The 15,264-nt window shown below is 45.1% G+C and overlaps 1 protein-coding gene across 5 annotated transcripts in view; it reads left to right on the top strand.

Annotated features, from left to right (window-relative positions):
- The window catches only part of LOC105895721 (DNA (cytosine-5)-methyltransferase 3A-like), a 40,030-nt gene extending 25,299 nt beyond the window's left edge, over positions 1-14,731 (top strand). For 2 of the 5 annotated variants that reach the window (XM_031579751.1, XM_012822398.2), the window contains exons 7-23: positions 2,584-3,111; positions 3,963-4,121; positions 4,885-4,992; positions 5,909-6,065; positions 6,552-6,701; positions 6,891-6,935; positions 7,059-7,138; positions 7,455-7,567; positions 7,881-8,064; positions 8,343-8,427; positions 8,835-8,980; positions 9,212-9,302; positions 9,713-9,861; positions 10,158-10,243; positions 10,399-10,468; positions 10,669-10,787; positions 11,409-14,731. In XM_031579751.1, the coding sequence (XP_031435611.1) occupies positions 2,584-3,111; positions 3,963-4,121; positions 4,885-4,992; positions 5,909-6,065; positions 6,552-6,701; positions 6,891-6,935; positions 7,059-7,138; positions 7,455-7,567; positions 7,881-8,064; positions 8,343-8,427; positions 8,835-8,980; positions 9,212-9,302; positions 9,713-9,861; positions 10,158-10,243; positions 10,399-10,468; positions 10,669-10,787; positions 11,409-11,550 (2,412 nt within the window). In that variant the 3' untranslated portion in view covers positions 11,551-14,731. Of the gene's footprint in view, positions 1-2,583; positions 3,112-3,962; positions 4,122-4,884; positions 4,993-5,908; positions 6,066-6,551; positions 6,702-6,890; positions 6,936-7,058; positions 7,139-7,454; positions 7,568-7,880; positions 8,065-8,342; positions 8,428-8,834; positions 8,981-9,211; positions 9,303-9,712; positions 9,862-10,157; positions 10,259-10,398; positions 10,469-10,668; positions 10,788-11,408 lie in introns of all 5 variants that reach the window. The other 3 variants (XM_031579749.1, XM_031579748.1, XM_031579750.1) reach the window with 2 other exon arrangements.
- Positions 14,732-15,264: the final 533 nt, after the last annotated feature.

Here is a 15,264-nt window from a genome sequence, read left to right as displayed (position 1 = left end):
AGTGTGTGTGTGTGTGTGTGTGTGTGTGTGTGTGTGTGTTTATGCATGTGTGTGTGAGAGAGAGCGAGAGAAAGAGAGAGAGGCAGAGAGAGTGTGTGTATGCTATAGTATATGTGAGCATGTCCGTCTGTGAGAATATTTGTGTGACATTGTGTCTATCTCATTGTGGACACAATGTTACAGTGCAGATGGAACCGTGCTTGTAGTTTTTCTTCGTTTTTTTTTTCATTTTTCAACCCCCCTCACACACACACACACACACATACACACACACACTCTCTCTCTCTCTCTCTCTCTCTCACACACACACACACACACACACACACACACACACACACACACACTCTCTCTCTCTCTCTCTCTCTCTCACTCACACACACACACACACACACACTCTCTCTCTCACTCACACACACACACACACACACACTCTCTCTCTCTCTCTCTCACTCACACACACACACACTCTCTCTCTCTCTCTCTCACTCACACACACACACACACGGAAGAACGCACTGCCCCCTTTCTTTCCCCACCCTCTCAGAGCTGCACGTGTGCTAGTGAAATTGGAGAAGCGAGACAGAGAACGAGTGCAGCTGTGAAAGACATTCACGTGTGTGTATGTGAGCAGGAGAGGAGGGGTGTGTGTGTGTGAGAGCAACAGAGTGGAGAGAAGGAGAGAGGGGGAAGAGAGAGTGAGAAACAGAGAGTGAGAGCGAAAGTGAAGTGAAGTCTTTGGAAAAGAGAAAGTGTGAGAGAGAGTTTGCGCGCACACGTTGAAAACGAGAGCGAGGGAGAGAGAAAAAGAGAGAGAGAAAGAGAGAGAGAGAGAGAGAGGTTGTGTGCAGCTGTGTGGGATTTGCGGTGAGCAGCTTAAGTCATGGCTTGGCCCGCGTCCTCCGCTGTTGACCTAATGGCTTAGAATCAGGTTCCTGCAAACCCGGTGAACCCGCGGGAGCGCGCCTCCGCTCTGCTCCAGTCCACCGCGCCGCGCCGCGCGCTGCTCCACCACTCAGGCGCACAACAGAGCTGATTGTGTCCCAAAACAGACTGGCTTTGGTGGATATAAACAAACGCGTCTTTTTTTCCTTCAACATCATTTTCTTTTCTTGTCTAATCTCTCACCTCTTTAAAACTGGATACCCTGCCGCCTGTTTCTTGAAAGAGGTCTTGGAGTCAAGCGAAAGGAGCGGTGCACCAGCGATCTCGTAAGCACCTCTGTTGTTTACCTTCTGCAGCAGAGTTAAGTTGAGTTCAGAGGAGAAGGGGCTCTACGGCAGGGAGACCTGTTGCTGTTGGCAGGCTTTGCCTCGTTGACATGTAATTAACATGGACATTTACACTGCTTGTTTTTGAATGTCACCTGAGATAATGTCAGGCTGCTTGTTTTAAAGTGTGAAAGCACATTTAAATGGTCTGTCGGTTACCTGGAGGGAGTCGGATTGAAATGAAAATGCAATGGTTAATCCTCAGTGTGGCTTTATAGTCTTTAGAAAATGCCTCTGTTTCTGTTTCTCTGGAATGTACACAGCAAAGGTTCAGAAGGTCAAAAATAGCTTTCATCTCTTGTAAAGCACGTTGCAAGACAAATGCTTTTAATGAGGATTATAGTTATTAATAAGCATTGCCTCCATACCCCATGTCTACTACAAGCGTATCTGTTTACACCTTTAGGCAGGCCAGGGGAAGATGAGCTCCTGAATTAAGATGAATAGTTTTGTGCAATGTGTCTTACTTGTAGGAGAAATGGTGGTCCCAAGCCTGTTTGTTAGGGCCCAGTTCTCTCAGATGCATCTTTGTGGTGTTGTTGTTGTTATTTTGTTTATGAACAGCCGGTGTAAAATTTTACAGAAGTTTCCCCAAATGTGGGCAGATATCTTACTCAACATTGCCATGCAGTTTGAAGTCTTGGGTTGTAAGTTCAAAGGCCAGTGGCTACCGAGCTTCACTCTTCAGTGTCTTCAGAGACATGCTTGTGATTGTACTAGTACTCATGTCTTTGAAGCCTAAGGTAGTATCTCCCTCTCGTGCTAAAGGTTACCGGCTCACTCCTGGTGCTTGGCTGTGTCTCACAACCTCTAGGTTGCACAGTCAGCGCATGGAGACTGATACCTGTGGCTAATGGTCTGAGATACTCTACCTGTAGAGCCTCACACGGGTCTACGTTACTCTGACCTCATATTAGCCTCAGCTCCTGAAGCTGTTGGACCTCATATTGATTTACTGCTAGTGTGATGTGATATGACCTGTCCTCAGGGAGACCTGTAAATAAGGTACTCTGCCAGTTGGACTGATATGAATTAATATAGCTTCTTACCTGTACGTTTAGTCTGTTGTGGGCTACTGCCTTGTTCTTAATTTGGCCTCATATTGAACAAATAAAACTCAGAGGTACCTGTGCATGAGGTACTTCACCTGTCAGAGCTCGTATTGGTATGAATTCTACTTTATAAACGAAAAACCTTGTTAACTAAAACTGCTTTTTGAGAGAACTCTTAGTAGTCCAGTGTACCGGCACCTTTATCCTGGACGTCAGTCAGTGTACCTTACTGCTGTGCCTGTCTGTGTCTCCTTGTTCTGCAGGCAGAGAAAAAGGCCCAACTGGTTTCTGTGATGAGCATCATGGAGGCTCACGGAGACATGGCCGAAGAAGCCCAGGCGGAGGACGAGCTGCTCCTCAGGAGTCCCCTGCCTCTCCAGAGCCAGCCCCAACCCCAACCCCAGCCCAAGCCCCAACCCCAGCTTAAGCCCCAACCCCAGCCCCAGTCTCAGCCTAAGCCTCAGCCTAACCCTCACATCCAGACCTACTCCCAGCCCAAGCCTCTGACTCAGCCCAGACCCCCAGCCCACCAGACACAGCCTAAACCACAGCCTCAGCCTCAAAGCCAACCCAATCCACAGCCTCAAACGCAGCCTAAGCCCCAGTCGCTGTCTCAGTCCCAGATGCCCCAGGGGCAGCAGGCCCAGCCGCACACTCAGCCACAGCAGCTCCAGCAGCAGCAGCCCACAGACCCAGCCTCCCCCACCGTGGCCACCACGCCTGAGCCGGTGCCCATCGGAGACGGAGACAAGACCTCACCTAAAGCTGCAGATATGGAACCAGAGTATGAGGTAAGCTGCCATTTATACAGAAGCCATGGCTTTCATTTGGCGATACTGGATATACCCAGAGCTGATGAATGCATGTGTGCAGTAAGCCTGTAAGTCATGACCTGGTGACATGACAGTGACCCACAGTCTTAACCTAAAGAACCTAAATCCAGAGTAGAACCATTTCTCTCTTTCAACCCTATGCTGTTGAGTAGCTTCTTAGCCCTACAGTGGGAATAATATACTGTAATTGTTAGTGACAAACAACAAAATATTGAAGGACATTGTGTGTCTTTACCATTCATCAAGCAGGGCTCAGACTGCTGTAACTCTCCTAGTAATGCTCACCGCACAGCAGGTGTTTATTAACCACAACCCCTGCTGCCTTCTTGCCAACTAATTCCTGCCACAAAAGCAGGAGTAGCCACTGGGGAAATCCCATTATGCTTAAAATGAACATCACCAAACGCACACGCCCCCATGACAATATGCTGTAAGTGTCCTTCAAAATAAGAGCGGATATTACAGAAACGATTAAATCGGTAAAGTCAGTCAACACACAGCACGGGACGGGAAGTATAAACAACATTAATGATTATTGCTTTTACTGAGGAGCTGTTCTCTTTTAATACTGTCACACAAAAAGTAATTACGACAAAATGGAACAAGCAAATTTAGCGATTAAGTAAGTGCTTGATTGTGTGTGTCTTTATATGCATATGTCTGTCCGTGTGTTTGATTTGAGTGTTTGTGAATGGATGTGTGTGTGTGTGAATATTTGCACATTTATATCTGTGCCATAGCCTATGCTGATGTACTGTCCGTACTGTGTGTGTGTGTGTGTGTGTGTGTGTGTGTGTGTGTGTGCCCAGGATGGCCGTGGCTTTGGGATCGGTGAGCTGGTGTGGGGGAAGCTGCGGGGCTTCTCCTGGTGGCCCGGCAGGATCGTGTCCTGGTGGATGACCGGCCGCAGCCGCGCGGCTGAGGGCACGCGTTGGGTCATGTGGTTTGGCGACGGCAAGTTTTCTGTGGTAAGTCACGCCACGTGTGTGAATGTGTGTATGAGGTGAGCGTTCTCAACTTGGTTGGCTGTTGGACGGCATCTGTTGCACAACACTTGAGAATGTATTGTAAGAATCTGAGATATCCCCCAGATATATAAAATGTTCTGTGCTATCTTATCTTTAGGGAGATATACTTCCTCAGGCTTCACTTCGCCATTGTTTTTTAAAGGTACAATGTATAGTTTTTAGTGGCATCTATTAGTAAAAAAGGAATATAGTAGTCATAATTATGTTTTAGTGTATAATCTATGAATCATTGAGTTTTTGTTAGCTTAGAATGAGCCCTTCGTATCTACATAGGAAGAGGATCCTCTTCTACAGAGTCCACCATGTTCATGTTTCTACAGTAGCCCCGAACAAACAAACCAAAACACTGGCTCCAGATAGGGCTTTTCTGGTTGTTATGGCATTTGACGGCCACTGTAGGTATTTGCACACGCTAGATGCCACTAAAAACTACACACCGTACCTTCAAAGTGTATTTGTAAAAAACAACATTTATGTTACAATTTATGTTAAAGATTTGACCATAATATTATATTTAAAAGTATGTTTTAAATGTATGTCACCATGTATGTTAAAATTGACCTGCATAAAAAAAGGAAGAAAGGACTGCTCTATAACTATAAGACTTCTCCTGCATCTGACCTAGATTGAATTCCGCTGGTGCTAGAAGGCTTCAGTGAGTGTAAGTTGTTGTCCCTCTGGTTGTCTGCCTTGTCCTGTGCAGGTATGTGTGGAGAAGCTGTTGCCTTTGAGTTCCTTCTGCAATGCCTTTCACCAGCCGACCTACAACAAACAACCCATGTACAAGAAAGCCATCTTCGAGGTGCTGCAGGTCAGTGTGTGGATGTGCAGGGAGGTGCAGAAGGTGCTTACTCTTGAGTCACACTAAAGCTAAGAGAAAGACTCTATTGTTATGGCTGACATCAGGTCCATTGCATCAGCTTGCTTTCAATTACCTCAGTAATTGGTTGATGAGTGGCAGGTCTGTGCTGGTGAGTTGTCATGTGCTTCATGACCTACTGCAAAGATCAATCAGTTAATCAATCAATCAATAAATAAGTGACATAAGCAACACATTAAATAATAACAGAATACAATACCTACACTACATGACATGTTTGTGTAAACTGGAGCTAGTCATTTTACGATTCAGTTCAATTTCGACCCGGAGTGGGTTGTTTCGGTTGGTTAGTGATGCTATTGCATCCCTAACGAGCTCCATAATTATTCCCTCGTGATTGAGACAGTAGGCTAATTCTGCATTCCAAAACATTGTAACATTGTAACAATTTTCTGTTCGTCTGGGAATTGGTCTTGAGTGAGTTAGGAGTCCTCTCGACTACTTCTTAGTTCTCCTAGACTTAGGTGCCACTTGTGAATAACTCACAAAAATCGGAGTCCTAAAGTTAGGGCTGACACACCCACTAGAATCCCAAAGTTAGGACTGACACACCCATTATTTTTAAAGCTAAGAGCTACGTTTAGTCTTCAGATGCTTCGTGAATACAAGCCCTGGAGAAACATTAGGAATGTGTATGCTACCTTACTGTGCTGGTGTTAATGCTCTTTTTGGAACAAGTGTGTCTGAAAACTATATTGCCACCTGTTGAATTAATGATATCAGAACTCAGAGGGCTTTCAGTTGAGGGCTTTTACGTTTTTTCTCAGTATTGCGTCTAGCTCCCTTTGAGCGATGAAGGTCTAAACAGGCAATGTTGATGCTCTGGTGTTTTGTGTTGTCCCTGCAGGCAGCGAGTGTCCGGGCGGGGAAGGTGTTCGTCGGCTGCCCTGCGAGCAACGACACGGACACGTCCAAGTCAGTGGAGCTCCAGAACAAGCAAATGATCGAGTGGGCCACGACCGGCTTCCAGCCCAGCGGGCCCAAAGGCCTGGAGCCGCCAGAAGGCAAGAGCACCAAACTGTGCCTCAACACACTGAAACCGAGCACCTGTGTGTGTTAGTGTGTTAGTCTTAACCCCCGTGCCCACACTCGTCATCACTTAGTGATTTACTGTCAAAGGTCTGTTCGATCATGGCCAAATGTAAACATACACGCACAACTTTAAGACTGGAAGATAACGGATTTGATTTGATCACTGTCCAAGGCTCCTTCTCCGTGGTAGTTTAAATGACCATCACAGACACCACATTCTTAGTTATAGAATTGTAGGTAACAGGGTGTAGTAGTAGTAAACTTGTCTCCAAGACCCTACAAACACAGTTTCTAGAAAGCCATACACCTGTTCCTTATTCCATCACCAGTTCTAAATGTCATTGACTTTAAAACCTTAAGAATATTGCATGGTCTGTGCCTATGAAGTACTGAATCTGTCTCCTCTCTTTCTCTCTCTTTCCTCGACCTCCTAACTCCTCCACTCCATTTCCCTGCAGAGGAACGTAATCCATACAAAGAGGTGTACCCTGAGCGGTGGGTAGAGCCAGAGGCAGCAGCCTACACGCCCCCTCCGGCCAAGAAGCCCCGGAAGAGCACAGCGGCGGAGAAAACCAAAGTCAAAGAAATCATCGACGAGGGGACACGAGGTGAGTGTGCCACTGATGACAGGCCCCCCCTGACCACAGCAGCCAGTGGTAGTCCGTACGCTCCTGTCTGCATAGAGGACTCAGGACTTCGTTTAGCACGGAGAAGCAACCCCCGAGTGTGATACGAGATGACACGCTCGCCACTTCTCCCAGAGCTCACGGTCTTGCTTGTCTGTTGTTTCCTCTCAGAGAGACTGGTGTTTGAAGTACGGCAGAAGTGCAGAAACATAGAAGGTACACACATCCACATCACCCCAATCCACTTTTCACATCAGTAGCAGTATTGGGATTTGATTTTAGGGGACCTGCGTGAGTCTGCCCCAGTCCTTGACTCCCTTGCCTGATTGGGTTTGACAGATATTTGCATTTCCTGTGGCACCCTGAACGTCAACCTGGAACACCCGCTCTTCAGCGGAGGGATGTGTCAGGGCTGCAAGGTAACGCTCTCTCTCCTTTCTTTCTCCATCCTTCATTGATTCACACTCTTTCTCACGTGTGTGAAGCCGTTCATGTTTTACGGCTTCATCGACATTAGACAATAAAGCCCTAGTGAGAAAAAAGTAGGTTACATTTGTTGACTGGATTAGGTCAGACTACATCAAAGGAATGACCTCAGAGAGCTACTTTAATTGAACACAGGTTGGGTTTGTCTGGCGTTTTTGCTGGTGGTTGACTGCCGTGAGTAGTGTATTAACGCATGCTTTTGTGCCTGCTCATTCTGATGGCTGGCTCCTGGCTCCTGGCTGCTGGCAGAACTGCTTCCTGGAGTGTGGGTATCAGTATGACGACGACGGCTACCAGTCCTACTGCACCATCTGCTGTGGAGGACGGGAAGTGCTCATGTGCGGCAACAACAACTGCTGCAGGTCGGAGGCCTTGTGTGTGTGTGTGTGTGTGTGTGTGTGTGTGTGTGTGTGTGTGTGTGTGTCCTGTGTGTGTGTATGTGTGTGTGTGTGTGTGTACCTGTGAATCATTGATTATTTGTCAGGGCATGGGCTCATCCCTCTTTTATGTGAGTGTGGACTGTGTTTGTATTGTGTGGTGGATATGTTTGTGCAGATCTGTATGCATGTGAGAGTGTACATGTGACGCACATTTCCGTGTGAATTCAGTGTATGGTGATAAACACCCTTAACCCTGGTTTCTCTGACCGATGTTCTGCTGTCTGCTGTGCTGCAGGTGTTTCTGCGTGGAGTGTGTGGACCTGCTGGTCGGACCAGGCGCGGCACAGGCAGCTATAAACGAGGACCCCTGGAACTGCTACATGTGCGGCAAGACGGGGCTGTACGGGCTCCTGGTGCGGCGGGTCGACTGGCCCAGCCGCCTGCAGCATTTCTTCGCCAACAACCACGACCAGGACTTTGTGAGTCGTGAGGGACCTCCAGGCTTTGGGTCCACTTTGTTCTGGTTTCTGATGGTAGCAGCGTAACCCTTAACGTGTGCTTGTGCCTTGTCGTTGACTAAGCATTTAGTATAAGAGACTGGACTGATCAGGGCAAGATATGCATTTTAGTATTTGAGTGAAATATCTTTATAACAGTGATTGTTGAGGCATACCTGATGAGAGTTTCAGTAGTTCAGAGTTACTGTTTGCAATAGATATATCATTTGTTATACTCACGTTCTCCATTTCTGTCCCAGGAGCTACCAAATTTGTACCCTCCGGTTGTGGCGGAGAAGAGGCAGCCCATCCGTGTGCTGTCCCTGTTTGATGGCATTGCTACAGGTGAGACAACACCATTTCCCTCAGTCTCAGCTGTATGCCCATCGACTGACCTCCTGATCAGGAGTTTGCTTATGACTTAGTGGGGTTACTCTGAATGGCACTCTGAGATTCTTCTGAATGAAGAGTGCGTTACAAATAAAATGAATTATTATTATTATTATTATTACTTTCGCTGTCCGCTTCACATCGTGGGTCCAGTGATGGGTTTACACTTCTTGACAAGCAAACACTGTTTAAATGCTAACTATAACTCTCCATCAAAAATAACGGCAGAAGGTTTTGGCCTGATATTTATCTTCCTTCACCTCCTATAATAGTCCTACAAACTGAAAGCTCTTCCAGATGGTATGACATTTCTTTGACCCTGAGCTTAACCTTTGCCCTCTGACCTGTTTTGTTATGCACAGGGCTGCTAGTGCTTAGGGAGCTTGGCATCCAGGTGGACCGCTACGTGGCGTCGGAGGTGTGCGAGGACTCCATCACCGTGGGCCTGGTGCGGCACCAGGGGCGCATCATGTACGTGGGCGACATCCGCAACGTCACACGCAGACACGTGAGTGGCCACTCCAGCCTTTCTCCACCAGCTGCTCTCCACTCTGTGCCTTTACTGAGGCAAATGGTCTTCTGCCAGTCTCCCTTTCTTAGGTTTAGCCATGATATGTTTCTGAGATGTGTATATGTGTCAGTCTCCCTTCCTTAGGTTTAGCCATGATATGTATCTTTCTGGCCTAGATTTCACCAAGGGAACCTGAATGTTGTTGTTTCTCTCATGTTTGTCTCTCAGATCCTCGAATGGGGCCCGTTTGACCTGGTCATCGGGGGAAGCCCCTGTAACGACCTGTCTATCGTAAACCCCGCCAGGAAGGGGCTCTTTGGTATGTCACTCCTCCTCACATCTGTCATGTTAGTTTACTGCTGCATCCAACAGTGACCTTCTACCCTCTCTGTGTACCCTTAGAAGGAAGGAACCCATTTCCCCTAAGAGCTGTCAAGGGGAATAGTCTAATAATAAAAACACAGCTGACAAACAAACCTTGGTTTTCATTTAGACAAATAGGGTTGTATCCATGGCGAAATGGAGGCCCTGAAATCCATAATTTAGTTTACTAGCAGCTCTGTTCTCCTGCAGACTTCACATAAGCACACTTAGCACCTGTATCAATTCATTAAACTATGTTTTACTGCAGGCTAGTTGAGGACTACTACTGTGTCCAAAAGGGTGATTGTTGTAAAACTCCTCCTTGTTGCAAAACTCCTTCCCTCTCTAACCTCTCCCCTCTCTCAGAGGGCACAGGTCGTCTATTCTTCGAGTTTTACCGCCTGCTGCATGAGGCTCGGCCTAAGGAGGGTGACAGACGCCCCTTCTTCTGGCTCTTTGAGAACGTGGTGGCCATGGGCGTCAGCGACAAGAGGGACATCTCTCGCTTCCTGGAGGTGAGCCTTGCGCTCTGATCCAACCTCAGACATATATAGACAACCTCTGAATATACAGGCTGTAGCTGTTAAATTGTGAAATCCAAACTGGATTTCAAATCCAAATTTTGACTACTACCAGGTGGCACTGTTTTGTAAAATCCTGTGTGAGTTTACATTTGGCAGAGCAGTGTATTACTACTGGCCTGGTGTCAGTGTTTTGTCCTGGCGTGTTGGGTTACATATGAATGCCACCAGGGGGCAATGTTGTGACTAAGAGATTAGCATCTAACCCAGCCCTGCTCTCCTCCTGTCAGTGCAACCCTGTGATGATCGATGCCAAGGAGGTGTCTGCTGCCCACCGTGCACGCTACTTCTGGGGCAACCTGCCTGGCATGAACAGGTTGGTCAGAGAAGAGTGAGTGATGCGGTAGCCTTGGTCATAGTCCAGAGATGTCAGACACGCGCTGTACACACTCACAGTTCTCAATACACATTTTCACGTGTACCTGTCCTCCCATGCGAAATGATTTCTCTTGTGTGCTGATTCTTTGACAGACCTCTGACTGCTATGAACAGTGACAGAGTGGACCTGCAGAACTGTCTGGAGCACGGCAGGACAGCTAAGGCATGTGTGTTTGTACAGTATGCGTGTGTGTGTGTGTGTGTGTGTGTGTGTGTGTGTGTGTGTGTGTGTGTGTCAGTGTATAAGTGTGTGTTTTTGTGTAACTGTGTGTATCTACACAGTCATTGCTTCATAGAAAATGGTGTTGAAATCCCTTTTGAGCTAAGAGTTAATACTAAGAGTCTCTCCTTACCCTTGTCTAGTTTGACAAAGTGAGGACCATCACCACCAGATCCAACTCTATCAAGCAGGGCAAGGACCAGCACTTCCCCGTGTATATGAACGACAAGGAGGACATCCTCTGGTGCACTGAGATGGAGAGGTAAGAGGCAGACCTGCTGCAGCTCCAACAAATACTGCATGCTGATTGGATATAACAGTGTTCTATTTTGTCTTGCTCAGAAGAATAATAGCATCACAGTGCACAGTGCACTCACCCTTGGTCCTGTTATATGTAGTGTATAATATTTTTGGTCTCAGCCAGATATATTTTATTTATTTTGTTCAAAAAGATAGTTCAAAAGCTTGAAATACAGTTAGTGTGTCTTGAAATATAACTAATCACACTAATCTATGCTATGCATTTAAATTGGCATTTCATTATAGTTTCTGAAGAACTCCTAAATCCCCTAAATCAGAATATGTCAATGATTTATTACAATATTTTATATACGGCACATGATTAAATTATCCTTTTAAATGTTTGATTAGTCGACTGATGTAATACCATGAGGATGTTATCTTTGCTATCAGCTCTGCTACAGTTTTATAATGTGATTTATGAAGGAACAAAATAGTGCTTCACTCATTACATTACATTTCACTCATCATACTGGGTCTTTTTCTTATCAGTTATATTTATTTGTGTCTGTGTCTGTGTGTGTGTGTGTGTGTGTGTGTGTGTGTGTGTGTGTGTGTGTGTGTGTGTGTGTGTATTTGTCAGGGTCTTCGGATTCCCTGTCCATTACACTGATGTGTCCAACATGAGCCGACTAGCCAGGCAAAGGCTTTTGGGAAGGTCGTGGAGCGTCCCTGTGATCCGCCACCTGTTTGCACCACTCAAAGAATACTTTGCTTGTGTTTAACACCCTTTAAACACACGCTGCAATGATACAGATAAATGTCTAAAAAAGAAACTACAAAAAAAAGCTCAATCACAAGAAAACTGACGTCTGACGAATTAACAAGAGCCTTGAAACTGTACTCTTGTGTTATTTACAAGTCAACCATCGAACGTAGATATTTCATGTTTTTTTCCTGTTTTAAAAAAAAAAAAATGATTCATTTTATTCTATTTAATGTTTTTTATATTCATTTTGACTTTTTAGCAGTGTTATCCAGTGTTTGAACTGATCTATGTGTGCAAGCTATACACAAGGCAAAGCTCTCTTCTCCAGGCACTGAGTTAGAGTGAGGATGTTAAAAGACTCAAGACTCATTGGCGTTGGTAGAGGACATCTTAACCCGCCGACATCCGCGTGATTGGTCACACTCAGAGTTTTTTCTGAGATGTCGATCAGTGGTGGTGCTTGTCCTCAGTGTCTGGAGAGCTCTTGTCTTCATGAATCCAAAACACCAGATCTCATATACCTCTTCGTTTACAGTTTCTACACACAACTGAAAGTAATAAAGGTACTACTGTAATAAGGTGACAAAATGGTGCTCTGAGGAGGGAAGAAACGGCCCAACCCATGTCACTCTCTGCGAGGCAGGCCTGCTGGAACGTCTCACGTAGGCAAAAAGGCTCGGGGACACATCTGAATCATGAACGAGACCAATATGCCATATCTCATTTTTTAATAAGCGTGCTATTTTTTACTTTACAACCTCTTTTACTGTTACGCAAAACTACAAACTGGTGCTTTTCACTGAACTTGCAAGCCTTCCGTTGCCATGGCCACTGGCCGCCATGGGTTGGGCTGTTTGTTCCCTGCCCTCTTTCCTTGAGATAGACGTCTGAGAGGACGCGCGTCTCTCTTTTCCTGGTGTCCCTCAGACCGTCGTCGTTACTGTACACTTACAGCAGGTGTGGAGGCAGCAGGAGGGGTGTGTGTGTGTGTGTGTGTGTGTGAGTGCATGCACGTGTGTCTGTGTGTGTGGCAGGTGACCCACCACCACCCACAGCCTCTCCACAAGCTAAACTCAAGTCAGGTGCAAACTTCAGCATATATGGTGCGGCTTCACGTGGTTCTTCTACCTTTTATAGCAACTTTTGTGCTTTATTACCAACTATATTGAGCACTTTTATACGTATCCTTCTGTTGTTTTTCTGATATTTTAAAGATTTCTTTTGCTCTTGATTTATGTGAAATTGTTTTGTTTCTTATTTTTTGTTCTACGATGTGAAACTTTTGTAGTCAGGTGTATGATGTTTCTGGTGACCCGTAGGGCTGTGCCAGTAGATGTGAAAGAGTTATTTTATTTTTTACCTTTTTTTTCTGTTTGGAAATGTAGAAGTAAATCTGTTCTCATATCCGGCAGGAGGATTTAACACAGAATGTTCTAGGTCCCTCTACCTGTCATACTCTGGTGATATAGAGCTCGGGACTTCTGAACCCACTCCCCTCCCAAGTACCAGCTCAGACAGGCACCTCTTTCCTCCCTCGGCTCCTGGTCCCCTGGCTGTGTCCAGATAGTTTACTAACTGTCACTTTAACTCAAATATGAATTCAAATGATTGTAATCTGGATTGTAATCTCTCTCTCTCTCTCTTTTTTTATATTTGAAGGTAACTGAAGATGCAGGGTTTTGTCCTAAAAGGAAGACAGTGTAGAGACAGTCCACCTGCTTTTGAATTATTCTTGCTTAGTTAGGAAGTGATGATGCTTATGTGAGGCATCAGAATTCTGATCATGTGTTTGAGAAAATGTCTCCCAAGTAGCGGCTGTCTCTGGAACAGATTCAGTCCTTAATCTGGAATCAGATTACGGTCAGAACTGTCCCAGGGTCAGTTGATATGTGGGCTTCCACAGCACTGAATAGAGATGTTCATTCAGACTGGTTGAGTTTTAGAATTTTAATGCAGAGCCCCCCTTTTCTTTTTTAGAGTCAACCACAAAGCCCCGATATCGCACTTGTCTTGGGTTTTTTGTACATTTTGTACATAATCTCTTCCTGTTGCTGTTTGGATTTCGTTGGAAATAGCCTATGAGATGTACAAATATAATTCTTTGCTAATATATATCAAGGAATTAGGAATACTCAGATAAAAAAAAAAAAGAAACCTGATGAAATTGTTTCGATGTTATTGACAAAATGTTGAGCAGCATAAGCTATGATGCCTTTTCTTTTGAGAGGACAATATGGGGTCATTTTTTTTTTATATTTATGAATTTCTTTTGATTTTCTCAAGCAGGGAGAGGGTAAGTTTGTGAAGTGATGAGAACAGTTAGAACAGTCTCATCTAGACCGCACAGCCCTACATCGCCTCAGCCAGTTTCTCTCTCTCTCTTATCCTCTCTCTCCCTCTGTCTCTCTGCTGCATTCTGTTTGTTTCTTTGGCTTTTTTTTCTTTTTCTATTGTACTAAAAGAGGGATTGTAGGTGTTTCCTAAGGTGCTAAACGTTTTATCAAATTGAGGAAAAAAAATATATTGTTTGGAAGAGAAAATAAACCTTGTCTGACTGTTTTTAAGTTCCTTGTAGTCTGGGTAAAGCGCTGTTGCTTGGCTCACTCCTCTGATGAGTATATTAACAAAGGCATTTAACTTTGTACTTGAATGATAAATAATGGAACAGATTCTTATATTGTCTTAGAATAGACATGGCTGTAGTTGGTGCTTATCTGTGGGGTATAATCATGAGTTCATATTGGGAAGTAACAAAAGAAAAAAAAAGGTTTTTGTAATCATGTTTACTGTTCACTTATGTACCTGCTTAGTGCCCAGTGGCACTGCTTCTTAATCTGGCATTCCATGCAGCCCCATCCCAACCCCCCATGTTGGATTTGATTTTTATATATATATAACTCTGTCTTTTGTTATCAGAAACTTTGATATTTATTTGGCTACAACTCTTGGAGACTGCTCAGATTCTTTATATATCTCAGTGTCTCTGTTTTATCCCTTTTTTGTGATTATTTCTTCATGTATCATACCTGTTTCCGGCGTCTCGCTGCCCTCTCGAATCTCCGCGCATACAGCAGATGTAGCAGTCATTCTCTCCCTCTTTCTCTCTCTTCTTGCTCTGCGCCTAGAGAGAGAGAGGAGGGAGCCTTATGTCCCTGTGCTGGAGAACACTTGAATAAATGTTTTGTTTTTGTGCAAAACTCGCTCCTGTTATTCTTCTTGACCTACTACTAGCCCAAGACAGACCACTTTCATTGTTACTTGGACTAAACCACAGTACCTGGCTGCATCAGTTGAGTAAGAACACTGTTAATTGAGTTGCATTAATTAGTTGTCGAAAGTGTCATTTTTAAAGCAAAAGCGAGCTGTCAGTGTTTTCTTTTCTAGGGTCTGTTAGAGCGTTTCCCCAGAGGTACACACTCATTAATGTTTTAAAGCCTTTTACTGTGCTATTAATGACCTGCGTCTGGAGCGTAGCAAGATTGTGTTGCCTCCTGTCTCGTCTGTTCACACCAATAGCTACAGAGGGTCAGTGAAGGTCACTGCATTTCTTCTTCTTGCGTTCTCCACTCTGTCTTACTTTCTTTGAATGTGGCGTCATTTGAAGTTTACGTTTATGAGTAAATCTGACTTGTTGCGGCTGTCTGTTCCCGTGACTCTTCTACCCACTGTTGAGACGAGCTTTTGGCACAAACCCCGGATGAGAAGGCACGCCCGATCCGCAACGCCATTG

This window comes from Clupea harengus, chromosome 14, assembly GCF_900700415.2.
Source record: "Clupea harengus chromosome 14, Ch_v2.0.2, whole genome shotgun sequence".
NCBI lineage: Eukaryota > Metazoa > Chordata > Actinopteri > Clupeiformes > Clupeidae > Clupea > Clupea harengus.
The sequence above is the reverse complement of the archived record's forward strand: the minus strand, read 5'-3'. Positions and strand labels throughout refer to the sequence as shown.